Source organism: Populus alba, chromosome 18 (assembly GCF_005239225.2).
Source record: "Populus alba chromosome 18, ASM523922v2, whole genome shotgun sequence".
Lineage (NCBI taxonomy): Eukaryota > Viridiplantae > Streptophyta > Magnoliopsida > Malpighiales > Salicaceae > Populus > Populus alba.
The window spans coordinates 1,865,238-1,889,129 of NC_133301.1; the positions used below are offsets into that span (position 1 = coordinate 1,865,238).

Consider the following 23,892-nt stretch of genomic DNA (forward strand, 5'->3'; position numbering starts at 1 on the left):
TATATATATATATATATAATTGCCAAATTAATTCCCATTGTTATTCTTCACGTAAAGCAAGATATCAAATAAAAATAACAATTCAATTAAAAATAATTTTATGTTAATGAAGGTTTTCTTGGCTCGACATTTATACGTCAAGCCTTAATTAAGTATGCTATATATATCCACACCAAATCGATATATTCACGAGAAAAATATTATGCTCAAAGAAAAATATTATGTTCTTGCATGCTCATAAGAAAAAACTGCAAGATTTCTCATGAGTTGTTAGATCATGATTTTAAAGTGGGACCAACTTATAAATCTCAGCATATCGTTAAAATGTAGTGCTTGTTGGGTATATATTGTGTTAATTTTTTTTAAAAAAAATTATTTAAAAAAAAAATCATGAAATTGGTGGGTTTTATGTGTTTTTTTTATGGTTTTAATTAATATGTTCGAAGGAAAAATTTATTATATTTTTTTAATATTTAACAATACTTTAAATACAAATGATCCACAACTTTATTAGCCACTAAAAATTATTTGAAGAATTGTGGTAGAAAAAGACTTGGAGCAATAAAAAAGAAGAACACCACCAACCTAAGATCCCAAACACAATCTTTGGAGATGATGCACTAATTATGGGTTTAGTTCTGTTCAAAGATCCACCTTGGACCCGGGATTAATTTTTAATCTTAAAAACACGCAAAACTTACAGAAAAAACAAATTTAGTTGCAGATAAACGAGTGGGACATCTATCATCCTGTTATTCCCTTTCATTTTCCAAGTTCTTGAGGGAATTAGTCAAGGAAAAGAAGTTAATCAACCACCCAAACAAGATTTTATTGTTAGTCTTGACGCGTTTTTGTGGCTAAACAAGAAAGGGAGTGATGTTGATTCAAGGGATGTGATAGAAATGGTGTTTCCCGCGCAGTTCATGGGATTTGCACAGCCTGTTCCTTTGAATTTAGCTGGCAATGGCAGCCAACACCACCACAAGCTCATCATTAGCATGCCATGAAGAGGATGCGTCCACCTCCATTTCCAATAATTGTACATGATCACCAACATGTTGTTGGCTCAGTGATTGTTTGGGCAACTATCCTTCCTTCGAACTTCAGTTCGAGTTCCAGTAGGATGGGAGTTGGAGAGTTTGTTTCCTTCCTGTTTCTATTGGGTCATTCTTGTGTGATATGTCTGTCACCCCCGCGGTGTCTTACCTGCTTACTGGGCTTGCAGGATGTTTAGTGGGTCGTGGGATTAGTCGTGGTACACGCAAGCTGGCCTGGACACCCATATTAATTAAAAACAAAAAAAATAATTGTGCATGATCACTGCTCTGTCTCGCGTTTTAGATTGGCTTGAAGCATCCTGAATTAATAATAATAATAAATAATAAATAACAAGAGGAAGAGAATATTACCCGGTAGGATTCACAGGAAGAAGAGATTTCCAAAATTAATTAATTTATATAAACAAATCTTACTAAAATTAGAATATGAAATGATTGATTGATTGATCATGAAAATTAAGATTAGCTGCTAGATCGTACGTATTTGTATGAAGATTTTATATGATGTGTTTGTTTTGTGATGTGAAACAATTATCTTTGGGATTTTATGGATTAAATTGGTAAATAAAAAAGGGTTTAAATGATGTCTAAACAGATAACTTAATTTAAAATAGTGATAATGGAAGATGCGATAATTATTAAACCAAGCTTAAATTTTACCATGAGATTTCTAATGCTATTTTTCTATAAGATATTATTTATTTGATTACTGCATCGTTGGATCTCCTGAAATTTATTTTTCTATGTATTTTTATTTTAATTATTTGTTTTTAATTTAGTTTATGTTTCTTATACGGGTCGGTTTTTATAATTTTTATATAAATAGTTGATATGTTTTTTTTATTATCCAAACTATTATACAAATTTTATAAAAATATATATAAAAAAAGTTCTAGATTTCTCTACATCTAAGAATGTGTTTGGAAATATAGTAGCAGTTACGATTCATAATATTTTTTATTTAGAAATATATCACAATAACATTTTTTTTATTTTTAAAAATAATTTTTAGCATTAACACATCAAAACGATCTAAAAATATAAAAAAATATTAATTTTAAATAAAAAATTAAAATTTTAAAAGAACACGGTTTGCGCCGCGTTCCAAACACGCTATAAATCTATAATCTTAGGAATGGGAACCATAGTCTTTATCCTTGCTTTACGCGACTTCAAGTATGGTTTATTGAAAATTATAATGCCTTGTTAAATCAATGATGTAATGATCCATTAATGGCATAGGGAATTAGTCGCACACATGCCTGGTAAGCTTAAACATTAATTAACCTTTATTAAATTTATAAGTGCTGCAAAGCTATCAGGCAGACAATTGCAAGAGTCATTTTCAGGCCATGTGCGAAGAAAGTTTTTTCAGTAGAAATTAATGTTATTTTTCTTTCAAATCCGCGTCGTCTGACGAGGTAGATAATGCTTTCAAAATCAATTCTTCACATTCCATGGCGTGACTTGTTAATATATATTTATTTAATGGATACATTATTCTTTTTTTTTTTTTCTTGTATTTGGGATATGCCAGTGAGTTCGCAACTTCCATGAAATTCATGATTTCTCGGACGAAGTTTCCAGATGAAAGATTCCACGAAGAAAATGATTTTTCATTGCCATGTCCAATTTAAAGATAATAAAAACAACTTAAAGCATGTTATAAATCACATATTATTATTAAATTTGGTCCAATGACGCTTGGCAGGTTGCCATGACCAGATTGATTGACTCGTTCTAAATCGCTATTGAAAAAAAAAATCTTAAAATAGTATTATTTTAACTTAAAAAAATTAAAATATATATTTTTATTAAAGTTAACTTATAACTCGAGCTTAAGGTTGGAATCTCCTTGCCCTAATTTTAACAGCCATTAAACCCCCTCGCAGTATCATGCTTGGGATTGCTGGTAAGGTGGGAAAATCTGAATATCATAGCCCCCGAGTCTGATCTATTTAAAAATAGGCACGGCCCAATTCAAAAGTTACTGGACCAATTATAGTGTTCGAAGGCCTCAGACATAGCCCACTTCTCGACCCAATAAGGAAATGCTTGGATAAAAGAAAATTGTTTTTGGGGTTTTTTAGTGCACATTTTTAGGAAGAGACATAAAGTGGGCTGTGGTATAAAAGATAGAAATTGGGCTCAACAGAAAATAGTAATTCTATGTTGGGCCAGACAAGCTCAGGGAGCCTGTAGCATGTTTTAACATTTTGTGACTGGCCCATCTCAAGCTTAGTTTGGGCTCTGGATTTGGTCAGTAAGATCCATTAATAAGGCCCTGTTTGGGCCCATCTCAAGATTCGTTGGGCAACCACCACCGTCCCCCACTCCCCCTTCCAGTTTCACATAGCATCCTTAGGGTTATGGGTGATGGATGCAGAAAGCACGGAAAGGCCCTGTTTGTGCTGTGCTTGAATTGGAGTTTTAGTAAATTAAAAAAGAAATTATTTTAAATTAATTTGTTATATATATTTTTGAATCTTTTATATGAATATCAAAAATAAATTTTAAAAATAAAAATATATTATTTTAATATATTTTTAAACAAACACATACCCTCTAGTCATTCCATCTATTAACATCATCAAAAACATTATTGAAATATTTTTACTACAAGGTTGTATTAAAATTGTGAAGAAACATGCTAATGTTTTTTTTTAAAAAAAAATAGAAAAACATGAAAATGCTGTTCATGTTCCTATGAGATGATAATACTACTAATTGTACAAGATGGAAACAGAGAGGATACAGAGTACTCGTAACTCCTTTTTCCTTGCTCTGAAACGGTAGAAACTCACTCGAAAAATATTTAAAAATATATTATTTTTATCTTCTCATCATTATCTTTTTAATTAATTACATTTCTGTTCTAACCATAACACTAACCAGACACGATCCTAGGACACATGGAAGTATCATGCAGATAGACACAACACGCATCTAATTCGTACGGCCAAGTGACATGCATGAACTTGTCTTTACTGCATGAATAAATTGGACTGTAAATTTGTTTGATAAATCAGAAAAAGGAAACGATGAGAGAAAAAAGGAAATGGATGTTAATGTCCCCCTAAATTTCCTTTAATATCAAAGCTAATTTTTTCTACTGTTGTTTGTCGTCTACACAGCACAACAGTCATAAATACAGGGCTTGATTGGCCGAAGCAGAATTCAAGAATTCAACGGAGGCTTTTGCAAAACGTCGCAGTATATATAGTGAGTGGCCTGTCAACTAGGTCACTTGATTTTCGTGTTCATTTGACAGGGAAAAAAAGATAGAGCGTGCAATGGTGAGTTTGTGTGCATTTTCATGCTTTGGTGCCACAGCAAATCATCATCATCATCATCATCATCAAGGTATGTGTCAAATTTCTTCATGAATTTCTGATCAAATGTTTCGACTGTGTAAGAACTTTCTTGGCCTTTGGCAGATGGGTTGGTGAGAAATGTAACGTTTTTGGAAGCACAGAGAAGTGGTAACCGAAGGTACTCTTATAGAGGTTTTTCTTTGCAAAGTTACTCGTTGAGAAATACCATATGATCCTGCTTACTGAGTATATTTGTTTAGATTTATTAGAGACATTGTTTTAAAAAATATTTTTTCAATGTTCTTATCAATCGAATCATATAATGTTTTAAAAAAAAACCAAAATTATATGTGCACATAATATAAATTTACGAGTTTGGAAAAAAAATTCAATGGACACAGTATATATAGTTGAATCTATGTGGAATTCACTTGTAAAAACTAGTAAATAAGTCCTTTTAATTCGTTTGACGTCGAGGTTAGTGTTGCCCATGTAAAAAATCAAGAAAGAAAAGGAGATATGGATTTGTTCCTTTGTTTTCAACAAGTTGAAGTTTCCAGTTAGAATCACTTGTAATCTTCCTAAATCCCAATGATCTTGCTTCAACTGTTAAGAAATTATTTCAATTCAATATTTTCAACAGTCTTTCATCAAAGATTTTCAGGTAGTGTCACCCCAGTTACAGTGCCGGTGAACCAAGCACATTGTGCACCGAAGAGAAGCCAATGCAAGAAAACCATTGTTTTTCCCTCAAGATTGTCATCTTCAGCCAGCACAAAAACTGTGCCTGGCAGAACTTGCATAGGATACAGAGAGCACAGTGTTCTTGTCACTTTACAGGATAGAATTTCGACAAACCCTGAGAACGACAATGTTTCCTCGAGTTTTAAGGACACTGTATTCCACCTGTTACATTCGTTCTATCAGTTTTCTCGTCCTCATACTGTGATTGGCACTGTGAGTCTCATGTTTTTACACTTTCTTGACATAAAATCAATGTTTCTGATAGAAAGAAGTCGGTAAACCTGGGCTAATTTAAGTTTTCTCTTTTCTTTTCTTTTTTCTCTTCCTTTTTTTGTTGCAGCTTATAGGGATAACATCAGTTTCTCTTCTACCAGTAGAAACAATATCTGAACTGTCTCCCACATTTTTTATGGGGTTGCTGAAGGTAAGTTTCGGACAAGAAGACCAATAATTGCCTCTGATGGGATTTTAGCTCCATTACTAAAGAATTCTTTTGACAACCCAGGCATTGGTGCCATCGGTGTTGATGAACATTTACGTGGTGGGGTTGAATCAATTATTTGATGTTGAAATAGACAAGGTATGTATTCACATGGCTTAAATTATCGGTTTGTATGATCTCTGCAGCAATTTATCTTCTACTAAATGCATGGTATATGAATTAATTTTGGTTACGGCATGGGTTTCTTCTTGATGAGGTACAGTTGTTTCAATTAACGTTTCCCTCGCTGCCTGCCAATGCTGTGTTCTTGGCTTCATTTCTTACTGCTTTTATGTTCTCAGGTAAACAAACCTTATCTCCCACTTGCTTCTGGCGATTTCTCAATGGGAACTGGTATCGCAATTGTTTCGGCATCTTTGTTGGCAGTAAGTAGGATTACTTGTTAAGACACAGCAGCAGAGAAGAATGAAGGATTTGCATGTCAGTCTGCTGATTAATTTGCCTCCTATGTTGATTGTTTGATTTCATTTATCAGAGTTTTGCGATGGGAATCATGTTTCAATCCCCACTACTACTTTCTGCCCTACTCATAAGTTGTGTGCTCGGGAGTGTGTATTCTATAGAAGTAAGTTCCTTACGCACCTTACATATCAACAGTTTTGTAATCTTCTGCTACTATCTAGATGATCTGGAAGACTTGGAAGGATTATAGCATGACATGCTGAAAATCTCTGTTTCTTTGTAGCTTCCTTTTCTCAGATGGAAGAAGCAAGCATTTCTTGCTGCAACTTGCATCATGATCGTGAGGGCTATTGTCGTTCAACTCGCTTTCTATGTACACATGCAGGTAAACAGAAATTCTTGAGCTTGTAGATCACTGAGCCACGGATACCTCAGTCTATGATCAAGATTTGAAAGTCTATTGTTTTGTATGACAAGTCTATCACTCAGGATTTCTTCTTGTTTCCCTGATTGACTCGACCAAATCGATCGTACTTTGCAGAAATTTGTTCTTGGCAAAACAACAGTTGTGACGAGATCATTGGTGTTTGCAACTGCTTTCATGTGCTTCTTTTCTGCTGTCATTGCCCTATTCAAGGTAAATCCACAGCCATAATGGACCTTGTAAGGCAATTAATTAGTACTTTATTTTAAATACAACAGTACCAAAGTACGTAAACATCAAAGTTAAATCCGATTTGCAGCCTGAATTGAGCCGGCTCAGCCATAATTGAGGCCATGTGGCTACTGTAGATGCCTAAAGATGTTCAAGAAATGAACCTATAATCATGATGATTCCTAATTAATGTCTTTCTAGCATCTCAATAGGATATACCTGACGTTGATGGCGACCGAGATTATGGCATTCAATCCTTCAGTGTCAGCTTAGGGCAAGAAAGAGTAAGCAAACTAATAATCACTTAATATTGTAACATTTCTATGCTTTGTTTGCTTCCTGCAAGATGGAGTAGAAGGATAAGTTCTCACATATTTTGCTCATCTTTCCAGGTCTTCTGGCTCTGTGTTAACATGCTGCTAATAGCATATGGAGCTGCTGTGGTTGTAGGAGCTTCGTCTACAATCCTACCAAGCAAGTTCATCACAGTATGTATCATATAATATGATCCCTGCAAGCAAACATTCCTGTTTATCTAGTCTTCTACAATCTTTTTTGCTTGCTAAAACTGGTTTTGATTCAGATATTAGGCCATTGTACTCTAGCTTTCGTTCTGTGGCTTCGAGCACGATCGGTCGATCTCACCAGCAAAGATTCCATAACTTCCTTCTACATGTTCATCTGGAAGGCAAGTCAAATCATATAGAATTTCTATCTTAATTACATGAAACATGTTTAACCGATTCATTGGTTATTCCTATGTTATTACAGTTATTCTATGCTGAGTACTTCCTCGTTCCGTTTGTTCGCTGATCAGAAGACTCGGTCTGAATTTCTCTTTGTACAAGATAAAATTATCTAGTGATTTGATGATGACGATGAAGGACAGGAAGAGAAGATGAGCATTTAAGCATGCCTGTGTAGGCAATGCTACGATTTAGTTTCAGTTCAAAACAGAAAAATCAATACGAATCATGAGATAAATTATGGTTGGCTTGTCCGAATTATGTGTTTTTATGGGAAAAAATATTCTGTGATGGGAGTTTATCTTTTGTTAAAATTCATGCTCGTTGTATTGATGGTGATTGTTTTTTAAAATATTTTTTATTTTTAAAATATATTAAAATAATATTTTTTTATTTTTGATATTAGCATAATATAAAAATATAAAAAAATATTAATTTAAAATGAAATTTTTTTTTAATTTTTTTAAAAAACATTTCCAAAATACAATGTCAAATACACCAAAATGTTGCAGCTATAATGTAGGTTTCTATCTCAATCAATAAATAGTATTTATCCAAGTTTAAAATTTTATATAAAAAAAAGTTTGGTGAATGCTCATAGGCAATTTTTTACTTAATTTATATGGAAAGTATACTGGGTCAAATTATTTTTTATAATAATGTGTTTTTTATATGAAAAGATTTTTTTTTTTTTTCATCAAAAAAACTGTCTAAACACGATTGTATCTGGGAAAAAAAGAGTTCTGATGAAATTTATTTGATCCTTGAATTTATTTTTTGTTTGTGTTTTAGTTACTAAACTTTATTTTTTGAATTTAATCCTGGTAAGATATGCTGGTTTATGTGTTGGGATCTATTTTAATTTGCATGCTCCTGCTTACCCCGCATGTCACAGAATATTTTAACATTAAACTAAAGAACCATGCTCCTGCTCCTGCCAATCCTACATATCATAGAATATTACATGACGCTAAACTAAAGATCTATATCACAAAATAGTATTTTAGGTTATTGTTGAACGGAAGATTGAAAAAGGATGGAAATTTTTTTTTAAAAAAAAAAAATAGAGTTGTTTTATCACAAGGCTTTGAAAACTTCAATTCCATCCCTAAGTTTCAAAGTATACATTTAGCTCTTATTGTTTAGGATTTTTGTGTTTTAGTCCAAAGTTTTGTTTTTATCACGTTTCAATCCCTACATATTGATGTGGTGGGAGAGAGAAAGTTGCTGAAAATAATAAAAGAAAACAGTGAACATTTAACCAATCATAGTTCAAACATTAAAATAACAAATTTGGTGTTAAGAAGTTAGTTCAATAAATGTTGTTTTTTCCTTTAAACATGTTAAAATAATAAATGGGACCCATGAATTTTATTTTGATTACGTTTAATTTAGATTTATAAATTGATTTAGGGTTAAAAATGTTTTTATTGAGGTTTATATAATGTTTTTTATGTGTTCTAAGGTGAAAACAAGTCTAAAATAAGTTTTTTTTAAAAAAAAAATTAGACCCTAAATTTTTAATTTGCAAAGATGATCAAAAATACTCTAATAAATGATATATGATTTATCAAAACAGGTGATGTGTTGCTTGTTAAACTTTTTTAAAAAATAAAATATCAAAGTTCTTTTTTAAAAGAACAGGTGTCTCTGTTTGGCACAAAGCTTAGAAAAACAACCATTGTTCTTACCTTTTTCATTTTATAGACAAAAAAATGTTATTCCTTTTCTTTGGTGCTTTGTCTTTTAAAAGTTTCAATAACATCTAAGATTTCAATTTTATTTCATTTTGTTTTTTTTTTTTTAATTTGATTTTTTCAAACCGAATTTGAGTAGATTTTTTAGGTTTCTAGTTTGATTTTAATTTTTTTTTTATTTTTTTGGTTATAACGTTGAGTATAAAACTAAAAACTGATAGCATTATATTTCATCCAATTTGTTAAATTTTTTATTTATTTTTCTATTTTTTTCTTTTAATATGGTTGCTAATTAAATTGTATGTTTAAATTTATGTGTTTATATTGTTTTACTTGGATATTTATATCTTTGATGTTATTTTCCAATTCAAAATTTGAGATGGTTTTTTCTTATTTTTAAAAAATAAATTAATGAAAAATACCAAAAATATAATTAGAGCTTTAATTGGAACCGAATATTATTAATTCTCCGAAAATTTTCTTTTCTTTTTCATTTTTTATCAAAATTGCTATGAAACAAAGTGTGTTCAGTGTTGTTTTCATATATATATATTGCCTATGCCATTTTTCTAAACAATGAATGGGCTCGGCCCAATTATCAGACTTTTGGCACCCACTTAAACATCCAAGGCCCAAACGCTTAAAAAATGTCTATCCTTCACCACTGGGTAACCCACAACCGTCAATAAATCCATGTATAAAAAACCCTAATATCAAGACTTCTAAGTTCTAGGGTTTCTCCTGTCAGTGTTTTCGCTGACAAGACCAAGCAGCAGCAGAAGCAGATCAGAAGCAAGCAAAAATGGTAACCCTCTTCCTGTCTTGATTGAATCGAAACTCTTTTGTTGATTATTGACATGTGATGTTTCTATTTGTGTAGCCGTCACACAAGACATTTAGGATCAAGAAGAAGCTAGCAAAGAAGATGAGGCAAAACCGGCCTATCCCTCATTGGATTCGCATGAGAACAGACAACACTATCAGGTGCTTTTTTTTTTCTTTGGCTGTTTGTTTTGAAGAAAAGAAAAGGAAATGAAACAAAGTAAGAAGGTTTTGAAGTTATTGAATGTGGGGTTTTTTGTGTTTTCTTTAGGTACAACGCCAAGCGCAGGCACTGGAGAAGGACTAAGCTTGGATTCTGAGGTGTTTTGGGTACTTGGAATATTGGATTTTTATTAGAGTTTTTTGGGTTTTAATTAGTTGGAGAAGTCATTGAGGAGAGAATTGTAGTTGATATTGCTTTGTAAGGAACTCATGAGAGTCCCACTTGAGAAATCTTGCTATGTTTGAAGTTTTGACTTTTGATTAATTCTCAATTTGATGAAACCCGCAAGTTTCTGGTATGCATTTTGATTGTGTTTGATTTGCTGTTTTTTATGATCTGGTTATCATTAGGGTGCTTTGTCATTGCTGTTTTCTAAGATTTATTATCTAAGTTATAGTAGTTTTCTTCTGCGTACCAACTATGGTAGAAGCTAGTTTGAGTGGCTTGGCTTTGTTTAATTGGTTGGATGCAGTAGTTAGTCTAATTAATAGCTGTTTTATTAGATCGATTTGAAATTAATTTTATGTTTTTATTCAATGTTTACATGCTTAAAATAGAATCTTTTGTTGATTTTTTCAGCTTGATTTCTTTCATAAAATGTTTTCATGTCTTACTTCCAGCTTGATTTTCATTTCTAAAATCATGGTCTTTTCATTTCATTTGATTTTTAAACAAAATCTCTTTTACAATTTTCTGATTCCGATCATAGTAAGTGATCAATCTTCTATAAACGCAATCCCCTTAATAATGGAGTCTTGAAGATAATTCAAGTATGATATAGCTTCTTTTTTTCATGATCATGAATTTAAAATCTTCTCATTGTATTTGAGGGATTGCACATAGTGCTGAGTCTTGTTAATGATCATTTTGCCCATCTCCAAATTGAGGGTTCTTTTTTCATCTTACTCTATTTTTAGATGGCAAGATTCATCTCCATATAGTGCCGAGTCTTGTTAAGGAATGGGTTTTGCTCAGGATTAAACCCAGGATTCCTGTCGTTTTATGTTCTTCGTTTATGTGATGGTGTGTTCTTGCCATTTATTTTACTAGCCTGACATTACGGATAAGACGTTATATATTTATGTTTGTTTTTGTGTTTTAAAAGTATTTTAAAAAAAAATTAGAATTTTTTTTATATTTTTGTTTTAAATTACTATATATTTTTTTGTATTTTTAGATGTATTAATGATAAAAATAATTTTTTAAAAATAAAAATAATTTTTTAAAAATAAAAAATATTATTTTAATATGTATTTTAAAAAACAATAACTTGAACCGCAATTGCCCCTCTTATATGTTTATTGAAGTAAGTATGATCGGCTAGCCGGTTCGTTGGTGTACTGTAAGATTAACTGAAGCCGCTGAACATGTGGAAAGAGACCAGAGGGTAGTACATTCGTCAGTGTCCAAACATTAATTGAGTGGGCCCATGGGCCTAATAAGGTCCATTTAGTAAACCCCAGCCACTAATCTGCTGACAAATGGCTTTCTGAAGTAAACGAGCTCCCCACCAGTCACGAGGGCAGAAAGATTAACCACAACTTTTTTTCAACAATCTATAATTGCTACCGTATCTCTCCTGTGGTAGGGTCGCGTTTAAGTTCGTTTCTCCTATTTTTATCATTTTATTTGGTCTTAATGTTAGGTCACAAGAAAATAATCTTTCATGAAATAGCGTTTTCATGAAATAGCGTTTTGAAATGTGGTTGAAATCATGTTTTAAAAATTTAAAAAAAAAAAATTTATTTATTAAAATTTAATATGATTTGTATTTTTTAAATCGTTTTAATGTACTGATATCAAAAATAATTTTTAAAAAATAAAAAAATATCATTAATATATATTTTAACATAAAAAATGATTTAAAAAGTAATCATTACTATACTATTAAACACATTAAAAATAAGAGATTATTTTCTTTTGGCCTAACATTAAGACCAAATAAAATGATCATATTTCAGCACTGGTGGATGTCCAACACCTGCTTCCACCGTAGATTTAAAACTCTACTGGGGATTCTATATGGATAAAGTGCTCGATCACAGGTGGATCCCAAAAAAATGTTTTTTTAAATAATTAAATTGAAAGGACTTGATTAGGATGAAAAACTTATAGGTCGAGAACAAAAAAAACTTAATTAAATGATGTTGCTTTGACAAAAAAAAATGAATATATTGGAGGGCCTAAGTTAATATATCAGAGCATGCACTCAAATCCTTGACCATTGGTCGGTCGAATATTACGTTCGGATATATGGATATTATCTCTAAAATTTAATTGAGATGTGAAAACTAAACCCTTGTTTTGTATTGTATTCCAAACAGTGGGGATAAAATTTAAATGTTTTTATTTAAAATTATTTTTTATATATTTTGATATGGTCATATCAAAAATAATTTTTAAAAAATAAAAATAATTATTATTTTAATATATTTTTAAATAAATTTTTTTAAAAAATAACTTATATCATACTTGTTATTATATTTTTAAATATTCTCTAACTGAAATGAGGATCAAAAATATTAAAATGATATTATTTTAATAATAAATTATTTATAACAAAATTAACTCTGTTTTTAAGTTTAATCGATCCGAGTTTTGATCTAATTAGATCATGTCAGTTTTATTTATTTTAACCCGAATTAATTAATTGAGATCTTGAATTGATTGGATCTTAGAGTCGGTATACTCAGTCGGAGTTTATATATATCCTTGGATTAATTTACCCTTAAATGTACGCCATCATTACATATCAAAGCATGCACTCAAATCTTCGACACAATACTACTACTTGATTACGAACATTACCACAGAACAGCTCCGGTATCTATAAGCCAACGGTTTTTCAAGGTTTCATTTTGTTTAGTAAACCCATCTATATTTTAAGCGCCATTTACAGTTCTGTCATATCCAATCACTTAAATACTTGGACATCGCACAAGTGGCTGTTTGATTTTATCAAAATCATTCCTTAGAAATCTCACCATTGAGCAGTGTGATTTTTGTTATTCAGATGGCTTCAACAATGATTTCTTTAGCTTCTGCTACTCCTTCAGCTTCACTTTCTGTGCAAGAAACTCTCAAGGTAGCTATATTTCCCACTTTAATCGCCACTTTCTACTGTTTTTCTCTGCTGGGACATCAGTTTTCTTAGTTTTCTGTTTGGTTATAGGGAAAATGTGGCAAATCAAATAAAATAGACTATGAAAGTAGACGTTAAAATTCAAAAGTTTGTATTTTGTTATTTTCTTGGCAGCCAAACGGATTTTTATGGTGTGGATCAGGAATTTTAATTGTGGTTTTGGACAGGGAAAGACGAGGCTTGGAAGTGGTAGTGTGAGTACATTGTTTAACAAGGAGAAAGGCAATCCCTCTATCAAGAAAAAGGTAGGAACGCTAATTCTTGTATTGTTGGGTGTTTGGTTTTTTTATTGAATTCTTGTTTGCTTGATCCTATGTTCTGTAATTGGTGGAGGATTCGTGATTTTTGCTGAAGCAGCAGCTATGTTAGTTTAGAAGTGGAAAAGATGGAGGCTTTGTTGTTTAATCACATATTTGTTGAAATCATGGGTTTTTTTAGCAGTGCATGCTTCTTTTCTTTTGAAGATTTTGATATGACTTGATTTGAACTTAACATGCATATTTGGGTGGATTCGAGCTTGATATGTTTTAGTTTTGAGATGTGGGTTTGCTGTTTCTGATTTGCAGTCATTTGGCCGGATATCTATGACTGTTGCAGTGAATGTATCTCGTTTCGAGGGTATTACTATGGCCCCCCCTGATCCTATCCTTGGTGTTTCTGAAGCTTTTAGAGCAGACATAGATGTAAAGAAGCTCAACCTTGGAGTTGGGGCCTACCGAACTGAAGAGTTACAGCCTTATGTGCTTGATGTTGTTAAGAAGGTTAGTGCACTTTATCAGTCTTACTTGGTATATATTTCTTTAATGGCAGTCTAGCTTTGGACCTTTTTACTTATAAGCAGCAGCAATGATATGGCAAATCTGGAATTGATTTTCATTTTCAAGGCTGAGAATCTTATGCTGGAGAGGGGAGAAAACAAAGAGGTATCTTAATATATTCAATTGTAAGAGTGGCCAGAGTTTTTAATCTCCATATTTTCTTCAACTGACCTGACATAGATCATTTTTATGTAGTATCTCCCAATCGAAGGTTTGGCTGCATTCAATAAGGTGACTGCAGAGTTACTATTCGGAGCAGACAACCCAGTGATAGAGCAACAAAGAGTATGTTGAGGACATAAGCTTTTTTTCTCTTCTGAGAGGAGTTTAATTTTTTATCCTTGCCTCAAAGATATTACTGGCACATAATAATGCGTTGATAATAAACTAGATATCGATTTGTATAAAATTTCCAGGTTGCAACTGTTCAAGGTCTCTCAGGCACCGGTTCTCTTCGATTAGCTGCAGCTCTCATTGAGCGATATTTTCCCGGAGCACAAGTTCTGATATCGTCTCCTACTTGGGGTTTGATATGTCACTTCCTTGTGCTTTTTGTACGATTCATCTAATTAATATCAATTTTAATGGCCAACAAACTTGTTTTGCAGGTAATCACAAGAATATTTTCAATGATGCAAGAGTTCCATGGTCAGAGTACCGATACTATGATCCCAAAACAGTTGGCTTGGATTTTGAGGGGATGATATCGGACATAAAGGTTAGGTCTAGAGTAGTAATGCTGTACTCGAAAATTCCCACCGAATTGTTTTGAATCATTAGAATCAATGCCCAAGCTAAACACACCATGCTGTTAAATCTTTCAGCTCCTCTTTTGTGCTATTCACTACAATTTGCACTAGTATACTATCCTACCTGTCATACGCACACTCCCTCCCTCCCTCCCTCCCTCTAGGGTTGGTCAGTGTTCAGGCACATGATTGAATATTACACTATTGGTGCTTGGTATGACAATTCAGAGAGAGAGAGAGGTGGTCTTTCATTATAACCTCGGTTTCAGACTGAATCATTGCTCTAACTCATGCTATTTTTTCATCACAGGCAGCCCCTGAGGGATCATTTGTGTTGCTACATGGCTGTGCTCACAACCCAACTGGTATTGATCCAACCCCTGAACAATGGGAGAAAATTGCTGATGTCATTCAAGAAAAGAATCATATTCCATTTTTTGATGTTGCCTACCAGGTATACAATGGTTTAGATCTGATCTGAATAACATTTGCACTATCAATTGTTTTTCCTGCTGAACCAAAGATGGTGCCTTTGTGAACTGTAGAGTATTTATTGTAGTTTGTTGCTGTAGTATCATGTAAAAAATTCTCAAGAATTTAGAATACTGTTTGGGGAATGATATTTAATTTACAATTTTCAATGTACTACTAGGGATTTGCTAGTGGAAGCCTTGATGCAGATGCATCATCAGTGAGGTTGTTTGCTGCACGTGGTATGGAGCTTCTGGTTGCTCAGTCATACAGCAAAAATTTGGGTTTGTATGCCGAAAGAATTGGGGCGATTAATGTTGTCTGCTCATCAGCTGACGCAGCAGCAAGGTTTGATAAACCGATTTACTACATAATACATGCTATTTTATACTGCTGGTTTCCTTTTCTTTCCAAAGAAAAATGAATGAGATGCCATGCCCTTGTCTGTTGAATCTACTACGTGAGGACATATATTTAAGCTGTTTGCTTCTTATTATCGGGTCTCCTTTTGTCAATTTTGTTGTTATTGAGGTCAGGCTGGTGCTGTGAAAGGTGTCCTGCGAACAAGTTGCTAAACCACCAATTTGATAGCTCTCACATTAAATTACCTGTTTAAATCATGTTTTTTTCCTTACCTTAATTTTCAGGGTTAAGAGCCAACTGAAAAGGATTGCCCGACCAATGTACTCAAATCCTCCTGTTCATGGAGCAAGAATTGTTGCTAATGTTGTTGGGGATCCAGCTCTCTTCAATGAATGGAAGGCAGAGATGGAAATGATGGCTGGGAGGATAAAAAATGTGAGACAGAAGCTATTTGACAGTCTCTCTGCAAAAGACAAGAGTGGGAAAGATTGGTCTTTTATACTGAAGCAGATTGGCATGTTTTCCTTCACTGGCTTGAACAAAGCTCAGGTAATTGTTCCTCAAATCTTTATCAAGTTCTTGAATATCGTGTGCTTCTTCTGGTAGAATCATTAAAAAAACTTTCATCATCTTCATGTTTTTCTACATTTCTACTTATTTTATATTCACGAGTGAATTTGTTCTCTCTCATTTCTCCCCTATGAACCTCAGATTTCTCCATTTGTCATCATTAAATCGGTGGTTATCATAAAACATTTGCTGCCATTCTCTTCTTCACACTGCTGCAATTGCTTAAGCTATTCAAATATTAAACTTCTCTGCTGTGTACCATGCAGCATTGTTTCCCTAACTTCTGATCTTTTGTGTTTCTCTTTTTTGCCCGATCAGAGCGATAATATGACCAACAAGTGGCATGTTTATATGACGAAGGATGGAAGAATATCCTTGGCTGGACTGTCTTTGGCCAAATGTGAATACCTTGCTGATGCAATTATTGACTCATACCACAATGTCAGTTGAAAGAAATGATGAACGGGCATTAGAACCAAGAAGCAAAAAATTTTATCACTCCACTGTTTTACTGAGTTGATATTATTTTACGGAAATTTTGTAATAATGTTCACTGGTATTTGACTGAAACAAATCCATGCAAACCGAGTTTTGAGTGAGTCAGCTGGGGCTAAGCTATATTTTCACTGGTCATGGTAACAGTTTCTTCTCTTCTCAAGACTTTCTCCTTTTGGCGATCGTTTCCACCTTTATTAGGTAAGGACAGAAAAGAATTGCAGCACACAGAGCAGAGCTCTCTGCTGAGGCCTTGACACTCAAAAGATCAATAAAACTCCAGGATATAGAAAATGTTATTTTACAGATTCTATGAAGTTGCTGTAAAAAAGACTGATTATGTGCATGGCCAGGAGATTGACAATGAGATCGATGCGCAGAAATGAATTTTGGGAGTGCTATTTTACTGATTCTATAAACTTTGCTTCAATTTACAAATGTGGTGAAGATCCCGATGCTCTTCAAATCCATCTATATCAACCTTTCTTGACCGAAATAACCAAAGATATGAATTATCTAATGATACATCAAAATATGCACATAAGAAACTTAGAAAGCACAGTGGATCGATGATTCATCTAAAACAAAACTTAAGCAGAGGCAGCACCATCCAAAAACAGTTTCTCTGATGCGCCTTATCGTTGACCTCTGGGAGTTGTAGGCTGTGGAACTCTTAGTGTCCCTCCAAGCTCGAGAGGAACTAATGGGACGAGAGAGTGCACAACATCTGTTATGAGAGGGCGGTAACTTGGCTCTGGTTGAATACACAACACGGCTACTGCTGCAACCTGCAGACATTGTTATCCATTTAGCCAACTCAAGCAAATTCACAAATACCAACTCCACATCAACCCTAAAATCACCTAAGCATCGCCTAACTCAAGGCAAATGCACTCACCGACAAGTTTCTTAGTTCAACAATCCCTTTCTCTCCTAACTTGCTGATGATAACATTTAGGGCAGAATAGATCGATATAACGTCTGACTAAACCTCACCAAAGGCAAAAAAAATTTTTGTTGTGAGCACTCACAACTACCAACCAATCCAGATTTATTATTTTAAGGAAAAAATCTTCTTCAGGATTGGTTTGCATTGGTCAATGGTCAACAGTCAACTTGGGGTTCACCTCAAACTTCTAGACTGTACAAATTCAATTGGAGAAGTAAACTATCGTTTTTATGGTTCACAAACCTGGAACAAGTACTTCTCATCTACTGAATCTCTGATCACAGGATCCACAATGGTTGGAAGCACAGCTCTGTTAGTGAGCTGAGGCATGGCCTGCATTTAAAATAGCTAGAGCATTAAATATAGTTATCGAAATCTTGATTTATTGCCTCTCAAAAGACATTAATTTTTTGGATATGGAGCTAACATACCCATGTTACTATAGATCGGCAATGAGCTGGTGTCAGTTTTTCTACAGGCCTTCTTCCTAATAGAAGCTCTAGAAGCACAACTCCAAAAGCATAGACATCACTCTTATCCGTCAATTCACCTACAATATTTCAAAAAGTAAATGTTGATATGGGAAGAGAAAATGGCAAAATGCAAAGCAAACACGATGTGATTTCAGTCATTTGAATTTCGCTGACATTTTTTTCATTGATTGTCATGTGATTTACTCTGTTAATGGCATCCTTAAAAGAATTATTTGGTTGTTGAACCTTGAGTGTGTGATACTCTTAGCCACATCATCTCTGAAATAAAGGGCTGGCCACGGAATATTCAAGTGTTATAGATTGCGAAAGCCAAAACACACAGTAGTATTTTACACTTTGACCAAAAAATTCTTCGATAGGAAATGCATAATTTAGAGATGCTTTTCATTACTTCTAAGCTCATGAATTCATGCAAAATGCATCAGTCTACTCCCTCAATTCACCTGCACTAAACTAGTTCTTATAAAAAAAAAAAAAGTGGCTTCTCAACTCAACTCCATTGTCTAGGTAACGAGTCAAAACTACTGATGTCAAAATATAACCAGTTCAGTTAGCATACCATCTAACATATACTCTGGGGCTACATAACCCACAGTGCCTGAAAGCTTGAGCTTTTTCTTGTTATGAGAGCTATCAGCTACAGCAAGACCAAAATCTGACAGCTGAATTCAAACACAAGTTGAGAGAGAGAGAGAGAGAGAGATATTGAAATAATTGAAAGTTGAATTAATTTAACAAAAACTCAAAAATCTTGTACATTTTTACCTTGGCATTGAAGTTGGCGTCCAAAAGAATATTCGATGATTTCAGATCTCTATGGATCACTGCTGGCTTGCAGAATTCATGCAGATATTCTAATCCTCTATAGTCAACAAGTTGAAATAAATAAATACTCAGAGAATCAAAAGCAAACAAGCAAAAGAAATTTAAAAATCTACAGAAAAGATAAAATCTCACCTTGCTGTATCAAGAGCAATTTTCAACCTTAAATGCCAATTTAGTGAAGATCCACGAGAAGGTCCTAAAGAATCAAGGAAAATCCAGGAAAAAAAAGAGAGAAATATATTAACACTTGTCTATTTCAAAATCCCAAAACTCATCTACCATGACACAGTAAACCCTAGTAAAAAAATGAGACAGATATTTTACCATGCAGTAGATCTTCAAGGCACCCATTTGGCATTAACTCATAAATAATGAACCCCATCTCCTCATGAACACTAAAACCCACAATAGAAATTATATTTGGATGGTGAAATTTGCTTAACAAATCCACCTCATTCTGCAATTCCAATGAATAATAAATCGCCATCAAGAAAAAGCAAAGCTAAAAAAAGAAAATGATGCAATCAATTCTACCAGAAAATTGATGATACCTCAAATTCTCTCTGTGCATCATCAGTTGCGCAGTCTAGTTTCTTGACTGCAGCACTTGAGTCATCTTCCATTACAGCCTTATATACATGTCCAAATCCTCCCTTTCCCAACAATTTATCATCGCCAAAATTGTTTGTTCCTTTCTCTAGTATCTTATACTCAATTAATGAAACAGATCCCCTATTACTAACCATTTTCAAGGAACTGAATTTGCCCAAAAATGGTGCCAATGAAAGCCCTTTCTCCACATCTTCACATCAAAGCAAAACAAACCAAAGAATTATTAACATAAAGCACAACAACAACCATAAATGTTGAGGTAAACTAGAGATGGGGTGTTGGTAAAAAGAAACCGAAGTACCTGAACACCGAGTAGCTTTTTTCTTTTGTGAGGACTTCTTATAGTAAATGAAACAAGAAAACAAAGAAAGAAGGATGATAACAAGAATGCAACAAGCAACAATGAGCAACAAGATTATTTTCCTGTGGAGGTCATCACGCTGGTGGTGGTCTTTGATTCCCATTTCCGATTCAACCCCTGGTCAAATTATACAAAGAAGCAGACTTTTTAGCTTATCAAGCTTTTACAAAAAGGAAAGAACCATAAAAACTAAATCTTGAGACTTTATCAACAATGTGCAGAGAGATGGGATCATGCCAAAGAGCTAAACTCTTTGTTACGTGTAGTGTGAAGTCATGAATGCACTAGATTTTGCAGTCCTTTTTTAAAAATTTGAAACGGAAAGTTTGAATCTTTGAAAGAACTTGAACCACCACAAAATCATTTCTTTTGAAAAAACAAAAAGGGCCCTTTCAAGTACCTGGAGAGAAGGCAGCCATTGAAGTTGAAATAGAAGAAATGGGAGAGGGAGATGGTGAAGGGACAGGTGGGTCTTCTTGTATGGCATGAACTACTACTAGACACAAATGAAAAAACCAAATGGGAACTGTTTGAGGAACAAGAACAAGATGAAGAAGCTTCATTGTTTGTTTGTTTCTAAGTGCAAAGAACACATGAAGACAGAGATATCTTAGGACTTCTGTTCCTTAGCCCGCTAGGTTCAAAAAAGACAAGCTAACACAAAGAGGAGTTACAAGTGGTGGAACAACATGGGAAGGGAGTGTATATTGTTAAAACTTCGGTTTGGATCTTCTCGTGGTTCTTGAACTTGCCTTTCCTTTTCCTGAATATTTTTTAATTCTTTTTTTATTTTCTTTTAAAACTGTTACTCCATGTTTGAAAGGGAGAGAAAAGGGCACAAAAAGGAGGCAGAAAAAAGCTATTTATGTTTTCAAGTCATTAAGTGGGGGCCACGACACCACAATCATGTGGGCAGTCGTGGGGGGGAAATAGTAAATAACAAAATTGTTTACGGCAAAAAGCTGTTGCCTGCAAGAGCCCAGTTACTTCCTAGCATGGAAGACAGGTAAATTCCATTTTGTTTTTTAGATTTTGGAGTTTCTCGTGTTAAAACCCATTTGCCCTGAATCAGCGGCACCGTTTGTTTTTATTTGAAATTATGTTTGGGTATACTTAAATTTGTGTTTAGCTGATTTTTTTAAATAATTTTTTATGATTTTGATGTTAATATGCAAAAATAAAAAATTTAATTTTTAAATTTTTAAATAAAAAATATTTTATATCACGTAAGCAAACACTCATTAGAATTTGCTAATGAAAATTAAAATATCTTTTTTATTATTTTGATATTTTAGATTCTTTTAAATAGTATGGTTATAAGATCTGATTTTATATCAATTTAATTTAATGTTTGTATTGTATGTAAAATGAATTAACTAAGGTTAATTTAAAAAATTTTAAAAATAAATTGAAATGATTATCAATAATTTAATGATGGACCAACTTGAATTAAATCTTAATTTAACATATTATCAAATTAATTTGTTGGATTAGACCAGACCTTATAAGATCTTGAAATGGTCTTATAGCAACTTGAAAGGGGTGATTTTTGTCGGTTGAAGTTTCTTTTTTTTTTTTTTCTCTCTCTTTTCTTTTCTTTTCTTTTTTTTTTTTTTTTTGTAAAAATCAATCTCGTATTCAATGATGGACACCCATTTTAATTTGTCAAAAATAGAAACAGGATTTGATTGGAAATATTTTTGCAATGGCCTAGCAAGTAGGCTTTGATTGGATTAGGTGTCTTGTTCAATTTTTATTTTTTCCAATTTGATTTGATTTGAATTGAAGAAAACGTCAACTTGAAATCTGTTGGCATAACTTAGCGTCTTTGTGATTTTTTGAAGTATTTTTTATTTTTTAAAAAATAATTTTTAAGTTTAGCGTATAAAATAATTTAAAATATTAAAAAATTTAATAAAAATAATAAATTTTTTAACATCTGCAAATGCGATATTAATCATCATAAGACTTCGATTATAATAACTTCTCGCTTTGATTTCGTTTTCAGTCGTTTGGCCTTTCGTTTTCTCGCATTTCTGTATAGATTTGTGTAATATTTTTTTAGCTTTCCAAGTGGTATCGTCTCCAAGACTCCAACGTTATCGTCTCCTCGTTTCGAATTCTAATAGATTTGTAAGAAAAATGATGCAAACACATTTTCAGCAAGGGAAGAAAACCTAACAACGATATTTTGAAGACGAAAAAAACACATAAATTAATCAAGCAGAGTTTTTTTTTCGAGAGGTTATAAGTAATAAAATACTAAATTATATAATTATATTGTTTATGATACTTGTGAAAACAAATTAAATTGGCAATCTTGATTTTTTAAAAATTTAGAAATTATTTTTTTATTACAATAACCCTTGTATTTATTTAAAATAACATAAAATATAGGTATTTTAAACAGGATATAAATAGACTTATTGAATATATATATATATATATATATATATATATTTGTTAAGAAAAAAATTTTCAATCAAAATCTTTTCATTTGAATTTTGAGGAAAACAATTCTAGAAATATTTCAATAAAAATTATTGAGTTTTTATCAAATCAAACTTAAATAAAAATAAATATTAAAACAATACAAATTATATTACTAAATAGACATGTCAATAACTAGCATAATTTTAACAATGTTAATAATTCAAAAAGACATCACAATTATTAGTTCTAATAATTCAAAACATATCATCGTACAAATAATGCATAAAAAGTTAAAAATAAAGAATTCGTGTATATTCTACACCCTTTGAACTGTGGGGATTTTGGTAAACATAGTTATTTTGCAGGGTTTTTATTATAGAAAAATAAAGACGTGGATATTTTTAAAATATATTATTGTTAATATTAATTTTGCATTAAATTTAAAAAAAAAAAAAAAAAAAAAAAACTTGACCTCTGTCAACTTTCCTCTGAACCAATAGACACAACATGCCTGGCAAAAGCAAATGAGCCTGGCTGGATTTCACCTCGTCTGATTTATCGAGTTGATAAAAATTCAAAATGGAAATAGATATTAAAAATTCTGTGACCATTAAGTTCATAGAAATTGGAAAAAGGTATTTATATATGGAGAAGGAATTTAATGAATTATTAAAACTTCTATTATGGTCATTAAGTTAATAAAACTTTAAGGAAAGTTAAAAAAAATCAGAAAATGTAATAATTAATTAACTTTATGTGTGAAAATGAATTAAATTAAAATAGGTGCTAAAATCGCTATCATGGTCATTAATTTAATAAAAATTCAACAGGGTAATATATATTAAAATCATTATTGTAATCATTAAACAAATAAAAATTGGGAAAGTAAGTTAGTAAAAATCGGAAAAGGTAATAATTAACCATGTACATGGAAAATAAATTGAAAGTACAAAGTCTATTGTACTCATTAAGTTAATAAAAAAAAACTCAAGGAAATTTAATTAAAAGAGGAAAGGTAATAATTAACTTTATATATGAAAACAGTTATTAAAAACACTGATCAAGTTAGTAAAAAATTAAAAGTATTTCAGTCAAATCAAATATTATTTTTATATATATTAATATTAAAAATATTTTTTAAAAAATAAATAAATAATTATTTTAATATATTTTCAAACAATTTTTTTTTTTCCTCTCCTTTTTCATTTCACATCTTTCTTTTTCATCAATACCAGATACGATGTATTAATTATTATTCAAAAACGGTGCTGTGAGCATCTCCACATTAGCTTTCTGTCACCGACCGCTGCAAGAATGGAATCGTAGAAAAAACCGGCATTGACCTAAAAGTAGTCTGAGCTTGTCATTTTCATAATTATATTACAGCAACACGAAATCAATAATTATTAGACTATCCAACAATGAAGTAATTTAAAAAAAAAAAAAA

The 23,892-nt window shown here is 32.4% G+C and overlaps 4 protein-coding genes across 4 annotated transcripts; 3 read left to right on the plus strand and 1 right to left on the minus strand.

The window, feature by feature from the left end:
• The first annotated feature begins 4,351 nt into the window (after positions 1–4,351).
• On the plus strand, positions 4,352–7,708 carry LOC118051289 (homogentisate phytyltransferase 1, chloroplastic). The gene is made up of 13 exons (XM_073406375.1): positions 4,352–4,421; positions 4,496–4,550; positions 5,029–5,329; positions 5,457–5,540; positions 5,622–5,696; positions 5,900–5,983; positions 6,094–6,183; positions 6,304–6,405; positions 6,562–6,657; positions 6,888–6,959; positions 7,068–7,163; positions 7,259–7,363; positions 7,447–7,708. The coding sequence occupies exons 1-13, from the start codon at positions 4,352–4,354 to the stop codon at positions 7,486–7,488; spliced, it is 1,272 nt and encodes a 423-aa protein (XP_073262476.1). The 3' UTR covers positions 7,489–7,708.
• Positions 7,709–9,774: 2,066 nt separating this feature from the next.
• On the plus strand, positions 9,775–10,465 carry LOC118051097 (large ribosomal subunit protein eL39). Its single transcript, XM_035061641.2, has 3 exons — positions 9,775–9,923; positions 9,999–10,102; positions 10,212–10,465. The coding sequence occupies exons 1-3, from the start codon at positions 9,921–9,923 to the stop codon at positions 10,258–10,260; spliced, it is 156 nt and encodes a 51-aa protein (XP_034917532.1). The 5' UTR covers positions 9,775–9,920; the 3' UTR covers positions 10,261–10,465.
• A 2,394-nt stretch (positions 10,466–12,859) lies between these two features.
• On the plus strand, positions 12,860–16,902 carry LOC118051095 (aspartate aminotransferase, chloroplastic). The gene is made up of 12 exons (XM_035061636.2): positions 12,860–13,013; positions 13,177–13,248; positions 13,473–13,550; positions 13,872–14,066; positions 14,190–14,228; positions 14,319–14,408; positions 14,540–14,648; positions 14,732–14,841; positions 15,183–15,326; positions 15,525–15,691; positions 15,991–16,255; positions 16,595–16,902. The coding sequence occupies exons 2-12, from the start codon at positions 13,177–13,179 to the stop codon at positions 16,724–16,726; spliced, it is 1,401 nt and encodes a 466-aa protein (XP_034917527.1). The 5' UTR covers positions 12,860–13,013; the 3' UTR covers positions 16,727–16,902.
• A 242-nt stretch (positions 16,903–17,144) lies between these two features.
• LOC118051096 (probable receptor-like protein kinase At1g80640) lies at positions 17,145–20,806 on the minus strand. Its single transcript, XM_035061640.2, has 10 exons — positions 20,413–20,806; positions 19,953–20,129; positions 19,591–19,841; positions 19,364–19,496; positions 19,172–19,235; positions 18,980–19,076; positions 18,774–18,876; positions 18,152–18,270; positions 17,964–18,053; positions 17,145–17,559 (listed from the first exon to the last, which is right to left on the minus strand). The coding sequence occupies exons 1-10, from the start codon at positions 20,573–20,575 to the stop codon at positions 17,407–17,409; spliced, it is 1,350 nt and encodes a 449-aa protein (XP_034917531.1). The 5' UTR covers positions 20,576–20,806; the 3' UTR covers positions 17,145–17,406.
• Positions 20,807–23,892: the final 3,086 nt, after the last annotated feature.